Source organism: Oryzias latipes, chromosome 4 (genome assembly GCF_002234675.1).
Source record: "Oryzias latipes chromosome 4, ASM223467v1".
NCBI lineage: Eukaryota > Metazoa > Chordata > Actinopteri > Beloniformes > Adrianichthyidae > Oryzias > Oryzias latipes.
The window spans coordinates 16,447,033-16,473,347 of NC_019862.2; the positions used below are offsets into that span (position 1 = coordinate 16,447,033).

Here is a 26,315-nt window from a genome sequence, read left to right on the forward strand (position 1 = left end):
TCTAGTGGAAATGCCCTGAAACAGGCTAAGCCACACTGATTCAGCACTGATTTAATCCGCAATTATCTTTACATGATTAGGTCACATGACCCACTACAGGTTTCTATAGGATACATTTTAAGTATTCTTCCTGTTTTCTAGGGTTGTCACCATATTGACTGGAAATGGTGTTACTGAAGCCTGTCCTGTCCAAAGTGGACAAATAGTTGGTTCAACTAAACCAGACAGTTGTTAAAACATCCACTGCGCAGATGGCAATCAAACTGGAAAATGCCAATCAATGAAAAATCATGTTCATAGGGGTATATTCTGCTGGACAAAAGTATGATGTAGTAAGTTATTTTTTAATTAAAATGAACTTCATTAGATGTGTTTGTACAGATAACATCACACTTCTTTTCACTCATTTTTTAGGTGAAATCATACATACACAAGAAGGGTGCTAGAGCTGAAAATTCTGGAGCAGTGTTTGTCTGTAGCACTTTCTCAATGTGTGAATATTGAGTTATTCTTGTTTTTGCGCTTTCATGGAAGGAATGGGAGAACAGAACTGTGAAAACATAGAAAAATGCAGCTTACATTCTTTTTACTTGGATTAATCGCCTATGATATATCAGCTGGCGGTGCAAGGTTGGTTTTAGCTATATATGGACTTGAGCTTTATACTGAGTTTACTCAAGCAATAATGTATGACTTAAATTATCCACACATGTGACACGCATTTCAAACATGAAAAAAGTCATGTCGGTTCATTAAGAAAACATATTGGGTCACCATTGTAAATGTTGGCTGATTAATGACTCCATTGAAGTGCCATGAAAACAAAAGCGGCGGTAGACCTTGATGTACTCGTGTACCATAGGATTTCATACGTGACCAGAAAAAGAATGTGGACCCATTTATGGAGAATTATGTTAACAGGCAAAATCTTATGCCAAAGAAAATGTCTCTGTGGTTTTCTAATTTTAGATTTGCAGACGTTTCTTCAGTTTGTTTCATTTTCTGGTTTGGTCTGTACGACTTGCACTTTGTTGTGTTGGTTTAGTGTTGCCTCAGAGGTTTATTTAACAGTTTTGATGTACTAAATGTCTTGCGTTTTTCTTTGGTTTGCCTATTTGAGCCATTTATCTTTAGCTGTAGTGGTACACCTGCTTTTTTCTTGATTGGTTGCAGCTGCATGTTCAGTCTTTCTATATATAGGCTAATGCCTGGATTTGTCAAAAGTTCCTTTTTCTGTGCAAATTTTACCCATGTTTATGTTTAGTGTATGTTGTGTGTTTAAGCCTGTCTTGTCACAAGAGTATTTATGTTGTGTTTTAACAAATATCGTTCAGGTGTAATCATAAACTTGCATCCTTTCCCTTTAAGACTGCTTTCAACCACCAACCATGTTGCATTCTCTACCCTTCCCTGACCTTCTTAAATGCCAACCATAAAACATTTCATCATCTAAATGGAACTTTTAAATGGCAGCTTGTCTTTGATTTGTAATAATGCAAATAGGTTTAAAAGCCTAATTGAGCACCCTGATTGGCTAGCTTGATTATCTTGGATTATCTGCCTCCTTTAGAAGGTGTAAAAAATAATTTTTTTCTAATACAGCCACAAATAAAAGCTGCATTATTTGAACTTAATTTAAGAATCATTGAGTTTTAATACTAAAATAAGAATTTTACAGGGTACATTTTTTAATATTGAGGTTGTCCTTACACAATTTGTGTGTCAGAGGCAGGCAGTTTCAATGTTAAGTCAATGTACAGATGGAATCAGAGGTCCTGTGGTGCGAATGTAGTGTCGGTCGCAGCACAGCGGTCTGGCGGCAGCGCAGCAAAATTGTGACACGTGGCAATTACTTCACCTCTCAAGTTCAAATGTCTGAACTTTAGCGTAGAATTCACGTCAGGAACAGTCAGGAACTCAGATTTGGCTTGTGACATGATCAGCAGGTGGAGTCCAAAACAAACATGGAGGAGAATCTGACCGTTCTCCTCCTGAACATTACCCTCTTCTCTGGTGTCCATAGATTACATGAAATCTTTCCACCTTTATCCACCTTTGTCATGGTAGGGAGAACACATCAATGTAAGGGTGGGGTCATCCAAGATAGCACAAGGGTTAAAGATGTTTTTCCTATTTGCATTGAGACGAGAAATAAAGGTCTTCTAATTTTTATTTTTATTTTTGCCCTCCTTGCAGTATTGTGGGAAGCAAGTTGTCAAACTGCGTCACAGAGACAAGAAGTATAGTTGAAAGTGCTGTAGATGGTAAACCTCACTGTACTGGGTGAGTCTCTGAATGATCTCATGAACCCAGACATGGCGACGTGATTACCAATGTTTTTGTAGAGCTCTTTAAAATAAATAAACCTGATCTCTCAACATCATCTGTGTCTTCCATGCATTGTAAATGAGATATACAGTTAATGCTTCTAAGTAGCAAAGAGGCAGAATTATTATTATTATTTTTTTACAAATATGTCCCCCACACGTGGAGGAAATGTGTCAGTTTTATGAACCCATTTTTAGAAGAGCAGCAAATTTGCTGCACATCAAAACAAAAGGGGAGGACGTAAATTTACTGTTGACAATGCAGCATTCAGAAAAGCTTGGTTAGCTGTGACTCCTCTGATTTGTGGTTTGTGCTATTAGCTAATGAAATGCACCTTTTTTTCAGTTTTGTCTGTGTGTGCGTTTTCTTCCTCTAGTGCTAACTGTTGTATAAACATTCTTTAGTTCTCCATCTTGTTACAGGTATTAATGTAAGATGCAGCATTTTAATGTTTTAACAATAAATTTAGAGACATTTAGTGAGTTCTTGGGCACCAGACTCTGTATAGCTATACCTGTTGCTATTTTAACATTATAAATGGGTGTTCGTCTAGACCAAACATGGAAAAAGGTTGGTATAATTTATACTATTTAATTTCTTGTATGCCTCATACATTCACATTGGTTTGCTAAATATAAAAGCTATACCTCGTAATGACCTCAAACCATCAGTAATTGCATGTTACAAGCCTTTTCTTCAGGGTTACATACCTTGAACTATTTCTGAGCTTCCTGGAGCTTTTCTTTTTCACCCAAGCTGTGATTTTAAATTATGGTGCAAACATACTTGCTGCATCTCCATCTTATTTGTAGTGTAGACAGCATAAGGCACCATATTAGTAGACATATGGTGTCACGAACTGGTGGTGGAGGATCCAAAATGCAGGAGACCAGGCTTGGTGACAGAAAATACAATATTAATTAACCAAACTGAAACATGACAAAGCTATGGGGAGGAACAAAACGGTGACACAACAGAGCAGATGACCTGACAAGGATGAACAGAAACCAAGACACTTCAATAGACTAAGGGTAACTAACTGAACTGAAAACAGCTGTGGATCATGAACTTTTAGGTTGAGTGACTGACAAAAAGAAAACCAACAACATGACCAAGAACAAAACCAAACCACTGAATCCTTACATATTGTGATTTTTCTCCACAATTGAAATACATCTTAATATACTGTAGATATATATGATCTCGGCTGCTCGGTGGTGGTTAGGCAGTGGTTAGCGCTCTTGCTATACAGCAAGAAGGCCACTGGTTCAGCTCCCAGCTGGGGGATCTGAAACAGAACACCAATGGGGGACCTTAGTGTGTGGAGTTTACATGTTCTCCACGGGCATGCGTGGGTTTTTTCCGGGGTCTCTGGCTTCCTCCCACTGTCCAAAAACATGCTTCAGAAGTTAATTCATTATTTTAAATTGTCCATAGGTGTGAATGTGAGTGTGTATGGGTTTGTGATTGTGGCCCAGCGACAGACTGGCGACCTGTTGAGTTTGTCCCCTGCCTTTGCCCACAAATTGCCAGGATAGGCTCCGGCAGCCCCGTGACCCGAAAGGGAACTAACGTCTTCAAAAATAAAAAAAAAGAATGTGTGTGTGTGTGTGTGCATATGTATATCTATCTATCTATCTATCTATCTATCTATCTATCTATCTGTCTGTCTGTCTGTCTGTCTGTCTGTCTGTCTGTCTGTCTGTCTGTCTGTCTGTCTGTCTGTCTGTCTGTCTGTCTGTCTGTCTGTCTGTCTGTCTGTCTGTCTGTCTGTCTGTCTATCTATCTATCCATATACACACACACAATGGTGAGCCAAAAATTATGGGATTTAATCTCTAAAGTCAATATATTAGTTTATTTTTCGTCATTCTACAGTATTGACAGAAATTATCTGAATGCTTCTAGTTAACTTTACTGTTGAAGAGATTCTCAGCTTACAATTAATGTCTTTGTATTCCACCTTCAACACAACCTCCATCCTCATCAGGTTTTTTTTTCCACATATCTCAGGGTCACTGGGGCATGAGAACCACCTCCATTCAGCTGGCCAGGGTCAGTACCTGCATTACTTTATGCTAATTCAACACTCAATCCTATCTATGAAAATACCTGAAGATTCCCAATATTTTCTCAAGACCAGATATAATATTTCTTTATTTGTAATTGTGTTAACCTTTGATATAAAAAATAAAAACAAAACAAAGTGAGTTTGTTGAAGACCAAAGGGTCTAAAGGTGGAATCTGATCTTTTCTGACAGCAGAAGGCTCATGTGATCAGCTAGAGAAGCTTAACTCCCTAGGCCGCATCACACTCTATTTCAGCCCACTGCTTTAAATTAAACGAGGTGAGCTTATTTTTGCTCTGTTAGCTCTTTCAACTGAGAGGATTTAGCCAGAGAATATGTGAACATCGTTTCTGAAAAATGTTATGGATTTCTAAGAAGAGAATTATTTATTTTTATTAAAAAGAGAGAAAAAACTTTGTAGAATTCCTTCATGTTCTGCTTCTATTTGTAGCTACATATTTAAGAGAGCTAGGCCAAATCAGAATTCTTCCACTACCTCTCTCCGCCTTCTTCCTACCCCTACATTCAGCCCTCCTCGCGGAGAGATAGAAAAATAACGTCTTCAAATTCGGACGTTACTGCCACTGGATGACGTCATTAATAGTCGCCGGTCATCTACGTTAGTGCGTGGCTGCCATAGCTCGGAAAACACATCACATCGTTTTTATAACTTTAAAAAGTAATGCTAAAAAAAATTAATTGCTTACATTTAAATGTAAGCTTTTGTGCTTCAGACCACATGAAAATATGTTTGTCGTCTTCGGACGGAGGGATGGCCTGCCCTAAATCCCTACGGCTTCTCCTTAAAAAAACAAGTTCGGAGACCACTTTAGCATTATCTACCCCCTGAATGTGATGTAATTATTTTATTGTATTGTTGTTAATAAACTACAATGTCTCTTGCTTATGACATCCCTGCTGCAACATGAAGGTTGGTGACAATATTTTGTCTAAATATCAATGATCTACATTTACAAAGTAATGCTAAAAAGTAAAAATAAAAACATGTAAACTGTTCATTAATACTTGACTGTTCTCATTGAAGAGGCGTTGTTTTTTTCTTGAAGTTCTGTCTCTAGTTGTAGTCAGTACACATGCAGGCTTTGTGACTCAATACACTCTATATAAATACAGTTACGATAGATGTAAAAACCAACTGTTGTATTCGTATTTTTTTCTTCTTTTTTTTCAGTGTGCACAACTTTATTAATGAGCATACGTTTCTTTCAGTTATCTTACCCCATACATTTTTTTTTTAATAATTGAGGTGCCGTCTATACGTGGCCACTCACTTGACAAGTCAATCAAATGTGTAAATTGAGTGTTTTGTGTGCTTTAATTTTGTAATTCTCAAGGTGGGAGTTGGCTCAGGGAGACATTATCATTGGTTGTCTGAAAAGTTGGTTCAGAAGGAAGATAAGAAGAAAGGAGCCATTAGTCTGGGCAGTTAGCCTATTTAAAGGCAGTTAATTATTTACCTCATTTACATTACTGAGCCAAGGGGCTGGTGCATTAGACTGCTTTCTGTTATTGAGCCAGTCTGTAATATCTTTTTTGGAGGGGTTACTTGTTAGAGCAATATAAATAGGTACCTTTTCCCTGGTTGCTCTGTGCTTCATAGAAGCCGTTTTTGATCCAGTATGCAGCTCGACCCGGTCACAGCTGGTCTCAGGAGGCCCTATGGCAGCAAAGTACAAGCTTGATTTCTAGGTTTTAGACTGGTGCATGGTGGGAGTTCACTGCAGGGCAGTTCTTATCCCTGCAGGCAAATGTACTGACACTACTGCACACAGCCACCGTGCAGCTGCATAAACCAACACTGAAAACTATGTAAATGTTTGCATTGGGGTCACACATCATAATAAAAAGGACTAACTTGCTTTTTGTTTCCTTCAGATTTGTATTTGTGGAAATGTTGTACTTTCACACTTAAAGTTACTATGCCATCAACACAGTCAGTGGTTGAGTGTTTGTTTTTTTGTTTTTAACTGCTTGTGGGTTTTTCAATTGTAATGCAGGCGCCAGTGATCCATCAGAGTGAAAAGGCTGATAGTTTTATCAACTGCACTTTTCTTCTGCATCATCTGGCAGCATGTCAGCACTTTCCCACCCTTTCACCCTCCGTTTCAGTTTTTTTTCATTTCTTTATCTGCAGAAAAGGGTCAGTAGCTTTTACAGAAACAAAAAATGACAGGAGGAGAGAGTAGCTTCATTGCAGGTGAGAAGCAAATTGCTCCCTGTTGTATGAATTACCTTTTTCAAACCTTTCCCTAATGTTTTTATCTTGTTTCCCCTTTTCTTCTTTATAAATAATTAGCTTTCTTCATCACAGATTGCTGGGTTTTGCCTTGCAAATGCATATCTTTTTAGTCCTTTCTAGTCTTTTGTAAGTTTAAATTAAAGGTAATTTGTGATTGCAGGACAAAAGTACATACAACAAAAATGGGGAACTATTGGTGTTTTCTGGTGATAGAAATGGACTGTTTCCCACTTTTCCTTGAATCCTTACACTGCAAGATAACTTCATATGCTGGCTATGCATAGTCTTGCATTTACACTCACAAGAGTGTAATAAAACAAGTGTTGAGCAATTAAATAGGGATATTCCTAAAGCAGTTTTATTTATTTTTGTGTGAAAGTCAGTGAATGGATGAATGCAGGCTCATTAAAACAACTTTTATCGTGATACACATTAGTTCTCACTGTTTTTCTGACAATTTATGTCATAAACACTTATCAGCGTACTTTCATTGTCTCCTCATCACTGCAGTTGCTAGCATCCTGTGAGTTACTGGCACGTCTCCTTGTCAGTAAACGCCTTGCAGCATGCCTCTGCCGTACCAAAGTAACAACTAAAAGTTGTTGTTCCCTACATAATCCAAATATAATATTTAAATAAGTTAATGGTCCCACTAAGAATTGTACTGTAAAGTGCAGCACGTCCATCTTTCTATTGTTGTTCCTGGCCAATGTCTAAAGAGATTTAGCCACATGGTTTTGTCAATAAGCTTGGGTACTTAACAGAATGGGCCACTTGATGCCAGTCTGATCCGGAACATAGGAGTTTTCCAGTCTGAATCAACCTTAATCTCAGTTTTTGGATGCACATTTTGGATTTGGAGATGAGGAAAACTATAAGATCATCTTGGTTTCTTATCGATACCAGATGAAGAATAAATACTGGTCGACCAAACAGTAGTACTGTTGTTAGTAATGTAATTGGTTTGTTTGTGCAGTGACGCTTTTTACTGGCTTTTTTCAGTTTTGAATGTTTAATTAGTATAAAAATAACCGTTAAGAGAAGAAACTGAGAGCTACTTCGGGGTGTATGCTAACTTGACACAAAATCACTGTTTGTTTTTTGTCAAACACATTTTAGTGGGGAAAAAAATCCAATTGAACAATCTGGCAACTAGATATTACATATCTGTGGGTTGTTACTCTTAGCTGACATTTGTCTGAAGGTGGAATTATACTGTGCTTGTAATAAGTGGGATGGCATTCAGGTGTGGCTCTCCTTGTTTTACTCAGTAAGTAAATGATCAATCAAACTGATCTTAAAGGCTCATTTCAGAGCGTCTGAGGAACCCCAGAAAATTAATGCGTAAACCTGATGGGGTCGGAAGTAAGTTAATAAACCATTACAGCCACTAAAGGACACTCTGAAAGTGTAAAGAAATGATTGAAGCTAAAGCTTATCATTACAGTTGTTTAGAAAAAAAATCAATAATGTCAACGCATTTCAGCAAGCTAAGGAAAGTCTGCCAGGTTGGTTTCTACAAAATAAAACAGACACACATTGCAGTTGAATGCTAATTTAGTTTCTTCCAAGCTGGTCAGCAGAATGTCACAGATTGTAATCTTAAAAAAATAACTATCACTTTTATCTTTTATGAGGTTTCACCTTAAACACCTTAAAAACTTCTGCTCTCCGTTTTTTTCATTGGAAACAGCGTCCACAGTATTACTTTCTTTGTGTTGTGTTTACTAAAGAGAAATAATTGAATTTCTAATTTACGGTGTTAATATTTTCACTCGAAAATTAACTCTAGAAGATCCTAGATCTGGACTCTTTGTGAACTTTAATCACTGGAGGTAGCCATAATGCTAAATTGTGGGATCAACCAGATGGAGAGGGATACGTGCTCAAATGAATAATAGATGATGTGTCACTTCCTTTTTCACTAATGAGAACAAGCAGCTGCTTCTTGTATTGAAATACCAGGACGCTGTAAGGGCTGAAGTCTGCTTTGGGACGCTGAGCAGCATAGGGAGATCCAGCAATGAATGGAGATAAGAAACTGTTGTTAGGAAGGCGTTGGTGAAAGAGTTATCTGGTCTAAAGCAGAAGTAAGGCTGCTCAAATCAACACTTCAACAGATAAACTGAACATTTTTAAAGCATTTTCTAAACACTTTTAATTTTACCCTCAATAAAATAACGTATTCATAATATGTAATACCAGTAGGTTAGATGTATAGACCACATTTCACAGAGTAAGAAAGAAAAAAGGGTAAAGTCAATAATATGTTTTACAGAGTTTCATATGATCTCCAGCTCTAAACACTCCTGTAACAGGACAACAGGCGACTCCCACTGACCCTTTGGAATAATTTCGATGTTGTTTAATGAAGCATGTAGACAGAGAGTCCCTCTCTGGTTTTCCTCAGTAGATTTGGGAACCAGATGGTATTTGGCACAAAATGAACAATCCCAGTTGAATACAGACAGTCGGGATGAACTCGACCTGTTCAAATGTGAAAAGATATCTGCTGCATGAACTAGTTGTATACAAAATGAGATGTATTTAAGGCAATTTAGCTCACATGATGTATTCTTGTCGGGCACTATTGTCTGTAGTATCCAGAGATAATGTTAGACAGGAGTGAAATGGAAAGGACTTATTCCCGAATAGCTCTTGTAGAGTAAAGAGATTGATCTCTTCCTGCAAAACACACACACACACTGAGCTGTGCCATATCAGATAATGTCTCCCAGTTCTGTCTTTACGGTCTGGATAATAATAACGTCTGTCATTTGATTGGGTTCAGTAATCGTAAACATTCCTATTCCCAGTTGTCTCATTAGTGAATTTTCTCCATTTTCTTTTTCATCTTTGCTTTGTAATGTGCCATTATACAAAACGACTCTCCACACCTGCAACTTGCAGCTTTGACTCAGTTGAGCCATCAGCAGCGTCCCTTGTTCATGCTTGAAATAAAGGATTATCTCCTATTGCCACGGTAACCTTTGGCTGCCTTGATTTTGGGCCAAATCATGAATGGTTATTTAAGTAAACAGAGCTTCTGAGATAAAGAATAAGAGAGAGGAAGGCTGCAAGTTAGAGTTAACCCAACAGCATAAAAATATACTAACCTCCATATCATGTTATATTTTTATAGCCATATGAGTCTGTTATTGATAAAGAATTGTACAACATAAAACATATGAAGTGGGATTCAGTTAAAATAGCCTGTATTGTATTTTTTGGTGGTACACCCAAAAACCCAGCAGTCTTTTTGTGTTACCTTCTTGTGAACACAGTTGGAAATTTCATTAACTCTGTTGACTAAGAAAAGATTTATGGGTCAGAAAAAAGGCTCTAATTTAAACCAAAGTCCCATTTTGTAAAATCAAGTTAACCAGTAAAAAAATGATTATTTTTTTTTTACAAAGGAATAGAACAGTTTGCTCAGCTTAAATGAATGAAAATGGAAAATTCTGTTTCATTGGTTTGGTTTGTTTTTCACACTACTCTCAAGAGAAGACAAAGAAGCCTGAAAAAAAATGGTGCTACAACTGTTGCCAGTTTGGGGGTGCCGTTATCTGAAATAAGAACTAACCAGGATGAAAAAAAAAACACATGAGGAAGAAAACAGCTAATCCTGTTGGTCCCTTGATTATCACACATTAGTAAGCTCCTTAACCTTTTTGTGTGAAGATAGTTCTCTTTACCAATGCTTCAAAGTTCATTGCACTGAGATCATTTGTGGCCACAAAAATATATGCCTTGGATGAATCTCACTGTAAAAAGTGATGACGCAGGCCAGGGAAATACAACACCAGTTTTAAGAATATGATTAAGTCTAGGCTTTTCCATCAGCTACAATTGGTTCCACATGTAAAGGTGTGTTGGGCACAGAAAAGGGAAAATTATGTGCAAATGATATCTTCTTTAATAGAATTCATTCTTTTTTTGAAAATAACTTGCATGAAATGAGATTTAGAGTATGTAAATCTGTTTGAACGTATAGAAGACTGCACAGCGCAATGTGCTAACATTGCAATTTTGACATATATATATATATATATATATATATATATATATATATATATATATATATATATATATATATATATCAATCACAACTTGAGATTGAATACAATCTCAATTGCAATCCCAATACAATTGCAACACCACAGGAGAGCCGGAACAGCAGGTCAGAGAGGAGGCTATAATCCCTCGCTACAACGCGGTTAACTTTTCACGGTTTCGCTACTTCACGGATTTGCATCGTGCATTGTGTTCTGCATTCTGATTGGCTAAAAAGGCACTCCGCTTCTTCTCTACCTGTGCGTCAATAACGTTGCAGTTTAATATATACACGTACGCAAAACAGCTTGCCAAATTTACATTATGTACGTGCAAATTCTCTTGCAATTTCAACTTTCTTTAAAACCCATAATGTCGACAAAACGCTGTGGACCGACAAAAAGACCTGCGGCAGGGCCCAAAAGGCAGCGGAAGATGCTATCTATCGCAGATAAAGTTAAACTTCTGGACATGCTAAGGGAAGGTAAAAGCTGTGCGGCTGTAAGTCGACATTACGAAATTAATGAATATTGCGTTCGTTCTACAAAGAAGGAAGAAAAAAACACAAGGACGACAGCAGCAATACACTATGTTCTTCTCCCGAACAAACACACCTGCACCGCGGGCTTCAAAAGAAGAAAAGACTGCAGAATGGAGTCAGGATACAGCGGCTCAATCTGAAGAGCAGTGAAATACATCTGAGTCACTATTTGTCCGACTGTACTTTGTATTTTTTTCATAATCATTTTAAATTTTCTCCCGTTTAATCCAATTACTCGGGTCGCGCTGGGCGGTGCTAATCTCCGCAATTTGAAGCCTTCTGTTCACATTGATTATTAAAATTGTTATTAGACAGTACAGTACAGAAGTTATTTTTTTTTAAAAACGTTTCTAAAGTTCTTTTATTTGTGAAACAAATGTTTGAGCCTGTAAAACGGTTTGTTCTTTCTTTTCAATGTATAATAGAGTATTTAATTGTATAATAATTGGAAAAGAAAAAAAAAAGTTTCTACTTCACGGATTTTGCCTATCATAGGTTCTTTCTGGAACGTAACCCCTGCGAAAAACAAGGGTTTGCTGTAACACACTCCCACCCTGAGCTTGGGTACACATCCCCAACAACCACAGATACGCTGAGCGAGGCAGCACTTGACCTGAAAGACAAGATCATGTCTAGATAGAATACTAGGCAACCCCGAAACCAGCTACAACGGTTAAGTGATGAACCGCCTGAAAGTCTTCTGGAAACTGTGAATGAAGCTTTGAGGGCAATTCCTACCACAACAATCACAGAAACCAATGAACTGGTTTACACCTCAGCAGCAGTGATCCTTGAGATGCTTGGCTATAAGAGCAACCATGGGAGAAAACAATACCCACCATGGAAGCAACGGTTAGGGGCCAAAATCAAGGCAACCCGGAGGGATGTGAGTAAGCTGACAAAGGCTCAAAGAGGTATAATGAGAAAGCAAGTACCTAAGAGATACAGCCAGATGCCCATACCTGAAGCACTGGAAACTGCCAAACAAAGGCTCCTATCCTTGAGCAGACGCCTAAAGAGGTACACAAGAGACAATGAAGCCAGACAGATTAACAGGCTGTTTGCAACTCAACTTGCGAAAATGTCACTCAATGAACAGTGACTCAAGACTACAGGTCATGACACACCAACCTGTGCACGGCCTGGATTGATTACAAGAAAGCCTATCACTCAATGCCACACGCGTGGATCACTGAATGCCTGGAGCTGTACAACATCAACAGGACTCTAAGAGCCTTCATAGAGATTTGATGAAGCTGTGGAAAACCACCTTTGAAGCCAATGGCAAGCCACTTGCGCAAGTGTCCATCAAATCTGGGATATACCAAGGTGATGCTCTGTCCCCACTGCTGTTCTCTATAGGTCTGATCTCTATCGCTGCCACTTACAGGCCCCACCATCCCTGCCCACCTGCGCATCCACTTCACTCCACTGTATATAGTCTGTTGATAACTTAATTTTAACTTATCCTTAATTGCACTATCTGTATGTTATACTGTTTGCACTTTTTTCTTACCTGAGATGCACCAACTGCCAACGCCAAGTCAAATTGCTCGTTCTGTAAAGTGTGCTCTACAGAACCTGGTAATAAAGCTTTTTCCGATTCTGATTCTGATTCTGATTCTGAAAACCACCCTTGAAGTCAATGGCAAGCCACTTGCGCAAGTGTCCATCAAATGTGGGATATACCAAGGTGATGCTCTATCCCTACTGCTGTTCTGCATAGGTCTGAACCCCCTCAGCCAAATAATAGAGGAAAGACTGGCTATGGATACCGACTCAGAAATGGGGCCAACATCAGTCACCTCCTCTACATGGAAGACATCAAGCAACATGCTAAGAGCGAGCGTGACATTGACTCCCTGATCCACCAGGATCAACAGAACTGACACTGGGATGTCATTCGGGCTTGAGAAATGCAGCCAGATGGTGACAAAGAGAGGCAAGGTAGTCCACACAGGAGGGATCTCACTCCCAGAAGGAACAATAGCAGACATTGTGGACAGTTACAAGTACCTTGGAATTCCGCAGGCAAATGGCAACCTGGAGCAGGCAACAAGGAAAACCGCAACAGCTAAATACCTCCAACGAGTGAGGCAAGTCCTGAGAAGCCAGCTCAATGGCAAAAATAAGACCCGGGCAATAAACAGCTACGCACTGCCAGTTATCAGATACCCTGCAGGAATAATAAGATGGCCAAAGGAAGAGATACAGACCACAGATGTTAAAACACGAAAGCTCCCCACCATGCATGGAGGGCTCCATCCCAAATCCAGCACCCTGAGACTGTATGCTAGCCCGAGGGAAGAGGCCGAGGACTAGTGAGCGTGGAAGCCACTATCCAGGATGAAACATCCAAGATGCATGAGTATATCAAGCTCAAGGTCCCAACTGACAGTGTGCTCAGTGAATGTCTCAGGCAATGGAGAGCAGACGATAAGGTGCTGGAGGACAGATCCTCATGGGAGGACAAACCCCTGCATGGGATGTACCACCGGACCATAACTGAAGTGGCTGATATCAAGAAGTCCTACCAATGGCTAGAAAGAGCTGGCCTACAGGACAGCACTGAAGGGCTCATCCTGGTAGCTCAGGAACAAGCCCTTAACACCAGAGCAATAGAAGCTCAGATCTACCACACCAGACAAGACCCACGGTGTAGGCTGTGCAAAGAGGCACCTGAAACAATCCAGCACATAACTGCAGGATGTAAGATGTTGGCAGGTAAAGCATACATAGAGCGCCACAATCAAGTGGCTGGAATATAATGTACAGGAACATTTGTGCAGAATATGGACTGGAAACCCCAAGGTCAAAATGGGAAACACCTCAGAAGGTGGTAGAGAATGAAAGGGCAAAGATCCTGTGGGACTTCCAGATCCAGACCGATAGAATGGTAATGGTGAACCAACCAGACATTGACATTCTCCATGAGAAACTGGAGAAATACCAGGGACTCAGAGAAGAACTGGAGAAAGCATGGAAAGTGCAGGTGACAGTGGTGCCTGTGGTAATTGGAGCACTCGGGGCAGTAACCCCCAAGCTAGAGGAGTGGCTACAACAGATACCTGGAAAGACCTCAGACCTCTCAGTCCAGAAAAGCGCAGTGCTAGGAACAGCTAAGAGACTGTGCAGGACCCTCAAGCTCCCAGGCCACTGGTAGAGGACCCGAGCTTGTGTGAGTAACCACACAAGTTACTGTTACTATTACTGTTGTTACTGTAGTCACAGTAACATTTGTTTTCTGGGGATCAATCTGCTTTTTTTGTGTGTTGCAGAGAGGTTGGGTGTTATTTTAAATACGCTAACGTACAGTACAGACCAAACGTTTGGACACACCTTCTCATTTAAATGAATGGGAAGGTGTGTCCAAACTTTTGGTCTGTACTGTAGCTAGCATGTATCATGTCACAAACAAGAATTAGAGCTATTGTGAACGTAGTTAATAAAGTCTGACTTTTTTGTCTCGCTTATGTGCGCTATAATTTTGTGTGTCTCATATATGACACAAGTTTGAAAATGAACCATTTGTTGATGATGTTTTCGATAGTGCAGGAAATGCAGCACATATTTTTTAATTTAATGGTTTTTAATGTAGACACAGACCGACACAGTTGGCTCAGCAGGCAGCAGCAGTGACACACACTGGGTTGAAAAAGTATTAATATAAGACGTGTACATTTTTTTTCAAATTGACCTATACATTGATCCTAAATGCCACCAATTTACAAAAAAATGTCTTAGATCATTGCTAACGTTTTTGCTACTACAATAAATGTTTAACAGGTGTTCATCTGTTCCTTTGCACATGGCTTGAATTTGTTTGCTGATCATTAACATATTAGGCTTGACAGCCCTGCTTATTTTCTCAGGCTAACACAAGAGTACACAGAGGGCTGCTTTCATGTCATGGAGGTGATAACAACATTAGCCTGTCATTTAGTGTCTCGGTTTACCAGGGTTTTATTGGCAGCTGCTTTAGTTCTTTAACAATGACTCATTTTTAGACCTACGGCAACAGCCCAAGCACAACAATTTATGTTAACACAAATGTACAAATTCAAAAATGACCTTACATAAGATGGATAAATAGGAAGAAATTGATAAATAATAGCCCCAGCTGCCACTTCAAACACTGTCTTTTAATTTTTCTTTACCTTATCGCACATTGGCCGACCTCTTGTCCTTTGCCTGCTCTTTTTCAACTTATTTCCTGCTGGTCTGTGTTTTGTCTAACCATTCTCCTTGTCAGAGTATCAGATTAATTCAATCTCCCCCGCACAGGCACTCCAACGTAATGACCCATGACTTTCAATTAATGCTTTGGTGAGTTAGTTCAGCAGCATTTTTACTCTCTGTGTGTTCTTTTGATGTGTATTCCCTAAGTAGGTGTTTAGCTTGTCAAAGATAAAAACCTAATTGAAATAATTTAAATGGATACTTGGATAGAGGAAATATATTTTGACTAATTCTCTGAGTCTGGGTCTGACATCCTGAAGCTGTCAGTATGAGCTTGTTTACTATGCAGTCATTCTCCCGACTTCCGGGCAACACATTACTGATACTGCGGCCTTTCGCCCAGCTGTCACACTTATTAGATCGGTGCTGACAGATTGCGGCGTGTCCTTTAGGAGGTTATTATGAGCTTGTGTGAATCACGGTTTTACTCCCGTGTTCAAACACAATGGCTGAGTCAAAACATGCATATTTCCCATCACGTAGAACAGTCACAGTTAGAGAGCACCCAAACAAGAGCTTAGAAAGACAGTGACCGTAGTGGTGCAGCGTACAGCTAATGCTTTTAGTTTGGATTGGCACCGCCCTTTATTAGCTGCCATTGCATAGTCATTAGAACTTTACCTCAGCACGAATAATGCTTTGACAACATCAAAGGCTTCCAAAATGTAATTATTAACTAACCTAAGTGATCTAATAGCTACTCCTATTACCTTGCTGGAGCTCACCTGAGCCCTTTTTTAGCTACCCATAATGAAATTAACACAAATTAACACAGGATTATTAACAAAACCAAGTCTTATTTATAAATACAAAATATATAACATATAATACATTGCTGCTCATCTTGTTTTTAACTTCTTTTCTTTATATGGTTACTTCTGGCTCCTCCTTCTGCAGCCCCATCTGCGGTTAGAAATAAAATGCATGATAGTTCCCTCCTCTGTTTGCAAGGTGTGCCAAACTTATCCCTTATTATGCATGGGGGATGCTATTGAGTAAAGAAAGAAAAGTTCCAGGCAATTCAAAAGCAGTATCTCCCAAAGGAATGAGCTGCTTCTTAGGTGTGGAACTGATGCTTTTTTGCAGACTGCTTCCTTGCACAAAATGCTGTAAAAATACACCACAAGAATAGGAAGACTTAAAAACATTTAATGCCTCTTTCAAAATGCAAGTGGAGTGCCTCATTCAAGAAATCATTGTTAGGGAGATGATCCTGACTTCATTTATTCTGACTATATCATTCTTCTATCCATCCGATTGCATGCTGTCATGACTGTCTGCTACATTTTAATTTGTGTCTCATTCACCTGGTGAATGTCCATTCATTCACTCTTCCTCTTTCTTTTTTTAGCTCATCACTGTGCCTTGTCCCTTCTCTCAGCTGTAACTCTCTGGCTCCTGTTAGTAATGATCTAATTAAGGAAGGTTTTGCTGCCTGCCCACTGTGTATCATTGCCACCAGGGTCTGCCTGTACTTAACTCAGCAATTACTTACAGCATTCTTTTGCTCCCATATCAGCTAATTAATCCTCAAAGACGGCACGCTGATCATAGTTGCATTAAGTATCCTGAGAAGTCAGGGATGCCTGTGCTCTCCTCACTCCTGGGACCCAGAGAGAGAATGGATTTGGGATTGGTTGCCATGGCAATGATCTCTGAGTGTCCTATCGTGTGGGTTAATTTGTGTGTCTTTCAGTGTGTATGTTCATGTGCTCATCTGTGGCAGAAAAAACAACTTTGCTCCAGGTCAGCCATTTATTTCATTGTTAGGGCTCAATCTATGAAGGCGGGACAGGGGCCAATAGAACTTGTCACATTTCCTGTTAAGGTCCCAGAGTGGGTCGACTGCCCCTTTGATTGATTACACATCTTACTCGTACAACGCTTGCCTTGCAGTTTGTCCCCTCCCGACACTGCACACCACATGACTGTCTACATGGCAAGGACTCACTTCAAGCCACTGGAAAAAATCCTAGCTGCATGGAGCTCAAACACACATGTCTCCGAATGTAGACCTAATTCAGCACCTCAAATAGGTTAGTGCTTCTAACATGGAAAAATATTCAGGTGACTTTTAGTGATGTTAGCTCCAGCCAGATGAGTAAACCCTGTCAGATAATAGAAGCATTGAATTTGGTCCAAAACTAAGGGTTTTATGCATCAACAGTGTATTTGTGCATTTATCTGTTGTTGTTTTTTGGATTTAGTGTTGAAGTGCATTTTTTGCAAAGATAAACAAATTGATTAAGGTTTTCTATTAGTTTGGATATAATTTTTAAAAACTTTTTACTGAACATTTAGGAAGGCATACAATTTTTAAGTCCTTCCACTTTTTTTCCTTTTCTTCATGATTCACTTTTTAAAACATAAATACATGATAATTTCTGTTCATTTTAGGTTGGCTGGTTGGCCGCTTCAACTGCAGTAAACACAAAGTAGATGACTGAGACCTCTGCCTCCCATGATGGACAAGACAAGCAGTAAGTCCTATATGCCATGTACAGTTAATTTGCTTATCACCAATTACTATATAACAAGTATAACTCTTAACGTAATCATCCTTTATGTGAATGAATGGAGCTAATGGCTTTTTTCTCTGTAAATTGACAATATCTGCCCTCACTCACACTGACACAGTTTTTTTTCACATGCTAGTTAGTTTGCTTTGGGACTGCAAGTGATGCCACTTTAGAAAATAAAGGAGCATTAGTAGAACACACTCCTGTCTATGTAAATGGATCGTGTTTGTTGTCCAATCAGACATTCACAGGTCAGTGTAACTTTTGATTTCTGTTCATTCTTTACAGCTAATGGGATTCAGACCAGTGCCAAAGAGGGTGGTGTTCAGAGGAAGCAGCTGCCATACTCAGTGGAGACTCCCTATGGCTTCCATCTGGACCTTGACTTCCTCAAGTATGTGGATGATATTGAAAAAGGCAACACCATCAAAAGAGTGCACATCCATCGAAGGATAAAAGGCCCTGCTAAATTCAGTACTTTGCCAAGAAATTTCAGCCTCCCTGGCCATGGGGTTAGACCTACCCTTAAGGACAAAGATAGTGCATGGCCTGGGACATCCACTTTGGGACCCAAACCTAAATCACGGGTGACTGAGGTCCAACAGATCTTTGACTTTAGGGGAGGTGAAGGAGGAACTTCTAGTTGTAGAGGACAAACTAGTCAAGGAATTGGTTTTGTGCCAGGAAAACCCAGAGAAGAGATAGGCGCTGGTACACAAGGTGAAGACAATGCTGTGAGTCAAAGTCGGCCAAATCTTCTTAGAGCATCGAGCATGCCCATCACCCTACAACAGCGCAAAGGTTCTGATTCAAGCAGCCCGGACTGCACAACTGGAACACCTGAAAATGGATCAACAGAGAACATGTTCCGTCCTTCACCAGACATCACAGAAAGACGGTGCCTCCCACAGGATCGAGCTGGTCTTCACCAGCAGATTACTGTGGCTCTAAAGCGAGTCAGAGAACTTGAGGAGCAGGTCAAAACTATCCCTGAACTAAAGGCTCAGATCTGCTCCTTGAGAGAAGAGAGGGAGCAACTTTTGAATCAGCTGAAAGTCCAGACCCAGACCCTTGTTTCTACATCATCATCTGCAGCAGCCAAAAGCCCAGATGCTGCTTCAGCCATCCATTTTAAAGGTCCTTCAGCAGAGCAAGACTTCTCTCTTTTGACTCAAGTCTCTGGAGGCTCAGAGGCTGCAGAGACTGCATTAGAAGAAAAAGTTACAGTTAAAGAAAGACAAGATGATGTAGCAACAGATAAAGAGTTATCTCAGGAGACTGCCACAGCGGTGAGACAAACACAACCACCCAAAAAATTAGACAAACAAAAAGAGACATTTGAGCATGCAGAGCAGAACCAGCCTCAGGGTGTCCAAGGACAGATGATGACATCATCTAAGATTAATATTAAAGAAAATGAGACGTGCAATACTAAAGAAAGCAATACAGGAAAGGAAAAAAGAGTTGATGATTGGGATGGAACACAGAAGTTGCAGGAGAAGTTAATGACACTGGAGGCAAAACTTACTCAGGCCAGCCAAGAACTAGAGAGAACTAACAATCTTCTGAAGCAACAAATACAAGAAAACAAAACGAAAGAGGAGAGAATTTTACAACTAAGTGAAGGAATGAGAGTGGAAATTTGTACCACACAAACACATGAGCAGACGAGAAGAAGAAGCATTGACATGGGGACAGTTACAGAGAGAATAGATTGCACCAACCAGGAAACAGAGACAGAATTACCTTCAACAATAGATCAAGGGACAGACACTGATAGAATCTATGTGGAAGTTTACGTACCCACGCCCAGAACCGGGAGCATAGATCAGGCAATGGTGACTACAAAAGTTGACACACATGACCAGACAACAGAGATAGAGGGAGAAATAATGGCGGTAATTCCACCTCGCCCCAGAGCCAACAGTATGGAACAGGGCACTATTACAGAGAGCATCATCACTCAGGATCAGATGACTGAGACGCCTGTAGCTGAGAGGGTAAACCAAATCACAGAAACAGAGGGAGAAATAGTGACGGACCATCCACAGAGGCCAAGAGCCAACAGTGTAAATCAAGGGACAGAGACAGAAAGAGTGGATACTGTCGACAGGGTGACAGAAACAGAGGTAGCACGGAGGGCTGACCAGCAAACTGAGACAGAGACTGACAGAAGACTGGACAATAACCCGGCCAGAAGTATGGAGGAACAGGGTGCAGATGCAGGGGCTGTGGACAGTGAAAGACCAAAAGATGAAAGAATAAATCAAGCAACTGCTGTGGAATTTAAAAGTGTGGTTGTAGAGGCTTCTGTGTTGAGTTCAATTGCAGAAAGTACACTTGGGAAAACTGGAGTTTCGGATGCCTTTAGTCATACCGAAGCGACTCCCAGTCCAGTTTGTACAACAGGAAGGACTCTTACAGACGCCAGCCAAGCACATGATGACTCCAAAGCAAAGCAAATTCCACAGACTACAGAGAAAGCAGAGCCAGGAAAAGTAGATGATGTAAGTCCATCAACTAAGAACAAGGTAAACACTGAAGATGTCTTAGTACTGTCAGATAATTCAGCAGTGACAGCAGTAGTTCCTGTTAGACCACAACGAGGTCGGAAACCCTCAACAGAACAGACACATCCATCAATTCAAAGTCAGGCAGGATCTACCGAATCAAATAAAGCTCAAACCCAAGAGATCCAAACTAAAACCCAGCCCCAGGTACAGACCGTAGTCCAGGAAAAGAATCAATCCCCCATGACGTCCTCTGGACCACCTAAAAAAGATCAAGTCCGTTCAGTATCTCAGGTTGAAGCTCCGAGTCCCACAGTGAAACTGACTGAAGAGTCTAAAGTGAAGCTGCCTAAAGCACAATCCAAAACAGATGCCCAGAAACCTTCAAGTCTGAGTGAACTTCCATCTAGGCCCAAATCCATTCAAACCCAGTCTCAGTCTCAAGCATCCACATCCCGTCGGGACTCAAAAGAGATGAAAGCACCACAGAAGGCATCAGGTGTGTCACAGTCTTTAAGTCGTTCTTCTGTTGATGCCAAAACCCACCCAGCTCGACGAGTGTCTGATGCTCAGTCTCAGGGCACACGTAGATCTTCCAGCGAAAGCCAACAACCTCAAAAAGGTGTTGGAGAGACACAATCCCTGCGAAGAAGCTCCAATGAAGCGGCTCAGCGTAGGGGCTCGAGTGAAGCCCAGGCCTTGCGAAGAGGATCTGGTGAGGCCCAGGCTGCTCGCAGGGGCTCTAGTGACTCCCCAACATCTCCTGCAGCCTTGGGCCAAGTTGTAACTCGTCTAACTGGGCTTCTTGGAGAGCAATGGGCACAACTGGGGAGCAGCTCTGGAACTCAGCAGATGGCCAGCCAGCAGGAGATCCCCGTTGCACAGAAACAGACAGTTGGCAAAAAGGTTGAAGCGGGAAAGGGAACTCCATCCAAGCCGGCAGGAAAATCAGCTCCAGCAGCAACAGCAGCAGCAACAACAGGGAAACCAGCAGGGAAACCTGGTCCTTCTAAAATGAGCTCTATTCAGAGTCAACTGGTGAGCTCCCTTAGTGTTCTGTCTGCCTTCTACTCCCCAAGCCAGAAAGGAGCTGCTGCCAGCAAACAGAAAGAACAAGGTAAGCACACTGTTCATTTATGTATCTGAACATCTGAAAGCTGTTTACCTATTAGCTACACTAAGCCGAATCCATCCCTCACACTTACCGACATGATCCCTTCATGAGCGCCATAGTTGAATTAGCCATAACAATTCATTAAAGCACATCATGTGTAATCTCCCACCTCAAAAGACTCTTATTATTAATGGGTACACAGAGTATCATTTACCTCCCTTGAAGGCTGACAGGAGCAGCTGAATGCTGTGAGATTGCTTTGACATTTTTCTCTTTCTGCCTCGTGTTTAGGTAGAGCTTTTATCTCTTCGCGTGAGCATATTTCTCAATTGGTATTAGACACTAGTATGTTCAAACTTACAATGAGGTGGAGCGCGTACAACATGCTGGTTTTTGATGTTACCTGAAAACCTGAATGTTACTGAAAGATGTAAAAAAATCTAAAACCCTGGTCTGGTCAGTTATTCATCTGACTCACCTAATTGGAGGCAATAGACCTGAAGTAGGAATAAGAGTTATTTATCTGTAATGTCTATCTGTAACACAACCAAGGTTTTCTAAGATATGGAAAATGTTGGTGCAATGAAAACAAAAGTACCTTCTACAAAGCGGAGGTTAAATAACAGGCTCTTGTGGCCTCTCAGAGCACTAATATTGTTACAGGCATTACAAGCACACAATCATCCAGGTAATGTGGACGTGTGCTTATCTTGCTCACAGCTCACAGTAGCATTGCAAGCACTGGCTCTGAGACGCACATCAAACACATGAAGCCTCTCTTCCCTCCCTTGATGCTCAAACACAGCTTCTGTCCAGGAGCTCAGAAACTCTCTCACATACACTCAGTGTGTTCAAAGTTCATGTTCAGTTCAGTGCCGGGAGTGGTGTGAACAGGAGTGCTCTTAAGAGGAGAGCAGATCCCCTGGATTTGTGTTCTCTGTGTTAACATCCATAAATTGTCTAAACAGTGTTTTTACAGTTATTAGTTAATGATGATTTCTACAAATTCTCTAAAATGATGATTTAAACAAATGAGCCCAATTAGATTTCAAGTATTTTTAACAGACGACAGCCAAATTTATGACATAATTCCATCTGTTGCTGTCTCCTGTTAGATACTTAATCTGGAAGCATTTTTCTTCTTGGTGGTCTGTTGGATTGTGTTTTATTTATTTTTTTACTCTTGGTTATTTTGGCTCCAAGCCACTTTCTTGTACTTCTTGTACATCATAGATACTCTGCACTATGTCTGCTGTCAGCCATTACACATTACACAGCCATACTGGGCCGAAAGCCAGAAGGAGTCAGCAAAATAGACCAAGTGGATCAGTTATTGCTGTCTAACATACATAAATGGACCTGACAATGTCAAGGTTGTGCACTGCTGGTGATCTATGCTATATTGCTGTGGGAAATGTGTGAAGGACCTGTAAACATTGATTTTAATCAAATGACTTCATATCATGGAGCACTTTCTTTGTAGCTGTTATACAAGAGTAAAGCTTGATCCTAAAGATGGGACTCGGCTTCTCCTTTCTTTGCCCTCACATGATTCTGTTGCTAACCATTAACTCTTGTGCTATCCTATGACCCCACCCTTACATTGACGTGTTCTCCCTACCACGACAAAGGTGGATAAAGGTGGAGAGGATTTCATGTAGTCCATGGACACCAGTGAGGTTCACAAATCATTGAAGAAAAAAGGTTTAGCGCACTGTCTAGTGCAGGGGTCGGCAACCTTTTTTACTCAAAGAGCCATTTGGGACCGCCCCTAATAAAAAAGAAAGCACCCGGAGCCACAACCCGTTTTGACATCCTTATATATATTATGCATGTATATATTATTCAAAGGTGCTCATTACGTCGAGTAAAAAAAAAAGTTAAAAAAAAAAAAAAAGTACTTCTTTAAAATCCACCAAAGTCCTCACTGAGATGTACGGGACTTGATTGACATGTAGATTGGCCAATCGTCTGAAGCATACGTCGCTGCAAATGCACATTGTGTTCTAAAGGATGATACCGCGGTCGCGTGTGGGAGGAGCTACTGGTTCTGGTCTGATTGCTGCATGGAGCGATGTGTTTATCAATGCATGGTAGACACTGAGAATGTGGAGAGATCAGGTTATTATTTTGAAGAGTTCTACTTGGTAATCATGTTTCCATGTTTGAGTTCATAAAATCATCCCAGGAAAAGGCTCTGCTTTAACTCCTGCAGGGAAAGCTGCGTCTGAATCTGACGCCCGTGTCTCCATCTCTCTGACAGAGTTTGAAGCCAAAGCCCCTCCTCTGCCTCTTTACCTGCTTTTCCTCTCTACCTGTTCACCTTTTCACCTCCTCTGCAGCTGAGAGTTGGTTTCCCCCGCGCTCCTCAGTGTATTCTACACAGAGAGCGCTAAATACGATAGTCAGGGCGCTCCAGCGCCGCACAAGGATGAAAGAGCCGGACGCAGGTTATAGCGGGGATAGAGCGGGTTAAGCAAATGAATGGAAGAAGGCGGCCTGCTGAAGAAATATTCAATATTGTACACATTTTATTTTTAGTCTGAACTACCTTTTATTTAGAAAAATCTTTTATTTTATCAGTCCAGTATGGAAAAAAAAACATCAACAAAAGCTGTGTTGGGCGGTTTTTGGCTGGGTCTGGCGGTTTTCAGATGACTTTTCGGCTGGAAAACTGTGACTATCTGGCAACGCTGGCGCGAACTCTCAGTCATCAGCGAGTTGGTCTCTGCCCCGTGGTACGTCAAGTTCCCGGCAGAAGATCGGAGTGTTTATTGAAGCCGCCCCGCGTGCCTCTCCCTGCTATCAGCTCTGCAGGTCTCGCCCGATAAATACGAGCTCATTACGAAGATGTTTTTTATGTGGCTCACGCTTCGTACGGAGCCATCAGCGCCTTTGAAATGCAATGAAAAATGAACAAACTAAAATAAAATTTAATTATTATAAAATACTCATTATTTTCCAAAGTCACAGGGAGCCACAACAGATGGATGAAAGAGCCACATGTGGCTCCGGAGCCATGGGTTGCCGACCCCTGGTCTAGTGGGTCTAGATGACCCAACTCCCTATATTAAAGTACCTAGGATAGCACATGGGTTACACATCCAAAAACCTCATTATTTCTTCGTGGCAGTGTAGACGCTACTTGGCGTCTATCTTCTTCGCTGGTATGTGTGCTCAGCAAGGCAGTTTTGTGTTTGAGCGCCCCCAAGTTGTGTTTTACTGTAACTTCAGAAGCTCCAGACACGTGTGCAAAAGCGGCATTCTCATTGGTCGAATAGATTTCGACGCGACGCGTCGAAAAAAAAAAACGAACCCGGGGCGGTTTTTTTTTTGACGCTTTGACGCGTGGCGTTTTTTCGCATCGGTGTGCACACTCTCATTGGTGCCCTTTGTTTAGTCACAAGGCGTTAAACGTCGGCGAAAATCGCCGGCGAAATTCGTCCCGGTGTGAACGGGCCTTTAGTTTTTGTTCTCTGAATATCTGTGAGGTTTCAGATGCTAGCTTTCTTTCAACAGCACAAGAACTATTTGCAACTTTTTGAAAGATCAATTCAGAAAAAACAAAAAAGAGGTACTTTGTATCTTGGGTTTTTCATTACAGAAACACTGAAATTCCTCCAGTATTTGCATATGTAGCAAGCAACTTTAAAAACACAGTTCAAAGCTAAAAAATAGTTTTTTTTGTTTTATGTAGACTTGACCACACAGATTGAGAGGCTGTAACACAAAAAAACAAACAGATTGTTAAGCACACAAGCTTCACACAAATGTACGTCTCAGTTCCTCTGAAATCTGACACAGCTTTTATGTCCTCACTCTTCTTCTCTCTGTCCTCTTCTTCGCCAGGTCTCAAATCCATTATGAAGAAAAATGGGGCTGCTGACAAGCAAGGAAACAAGGGAGCCAAGAAAAACCTGAAGTTTGTCGGAGTCAATGGAGGGTAAAACCTCTTTTTAATCTTAACGGTTTACATAAAAACACATGAGAGTGCAATAATAAACGAGGCGCTTTTTGCCTTTTAGGCCCGTTGAACTAATATCTGTCAGTGTTTGCAGCGAGGCATACTTGATCATTGAAATGATAAAAGTCAATAAGGTGGACAGTTTTTAATTTGGCAAAATGTCAGCTTGTTCTCAGAAAAGCTCACTTCGGCCCTGTTATTAATTGTAACTTGGGCAGAAATATGTGTCCATCACTGCACTGTTTCAAAGTAATTTGTAATGATTCTAAGAATTAATGCTTGCATCTTGTCTTTAATGAATAACATTGAACCATAAACCCTCCCTTTTTATGTCAGAAGGATGAACTATGAGTCATTTGATTATTTCTTAACCTGCCCTGGAGCCTTTTTGCTGTTAGTTGCTTAACTTGTTCTCATTGCATTTTTAGTAAAATGTGTAAATTTTTGTCGAAAACCTGTTCAGTAGATGCTTGACCTTCTTAGAGGAATCAATATGGTCATGTGATTCTATAGGTGCATATCAGTCCCAAAATAGCTCGGCACACTAGCTGCTGGTACTCCTAGTGTGATATAAATCACTTGAGATGAAGACTTAGATTTGACATACAAGTGGTGGCTCATGAGTTCCTAAAATACTAGAGAGTTGAGTGGATTTTGGTTTGTAACTTCTATAAAAAAGAATTTTGTTGTTTAAAATAATTTGCATAATATTTCTGGC

General features: G+C 40.6%; 1 protein-coding gene across 5 annotated transcripts in view; it reads left to right on the plus strand.

Moving 5' to 3' along the window:
* kank4 (KN motif and ankyrin repeat domains 4) overlaps positions 1 to 26,315 on the plus strand; it is an 80,724-nt gene that overhangs the window by 44,355 nt on the left and 10,054 nt on the right. For 4 of the 5 annotated variants that reach the window (XM_020702481.2, XM_011474151.3, XM_011474149.3 and 1 more), the window contains 3 exons: positions 17,888 to 17,970; positions 18,298 to 21,636; positions 25,483 to 25,576. In XM_020702481.2, the coding sequence (XP_020558140.1) occupies positions 17,952 to 17,970; positions 18,298 to 21,636; positions 25,483 to 25,576 (3,452 nt within the window). In that variant the 5' untranslated portion in view covers positions 17,888 to 17,951. Of the gene's footprint in view, positions 1 to 17,013; positions 17,527 to 17,887; positions 17,971 to 18,297; positions 21,637 to 25,482; positions 25,577 to 26,315 lie in introns of those variants that run through there. The other variant, XM_023954324.1, reaches the window with a different exon arrangement.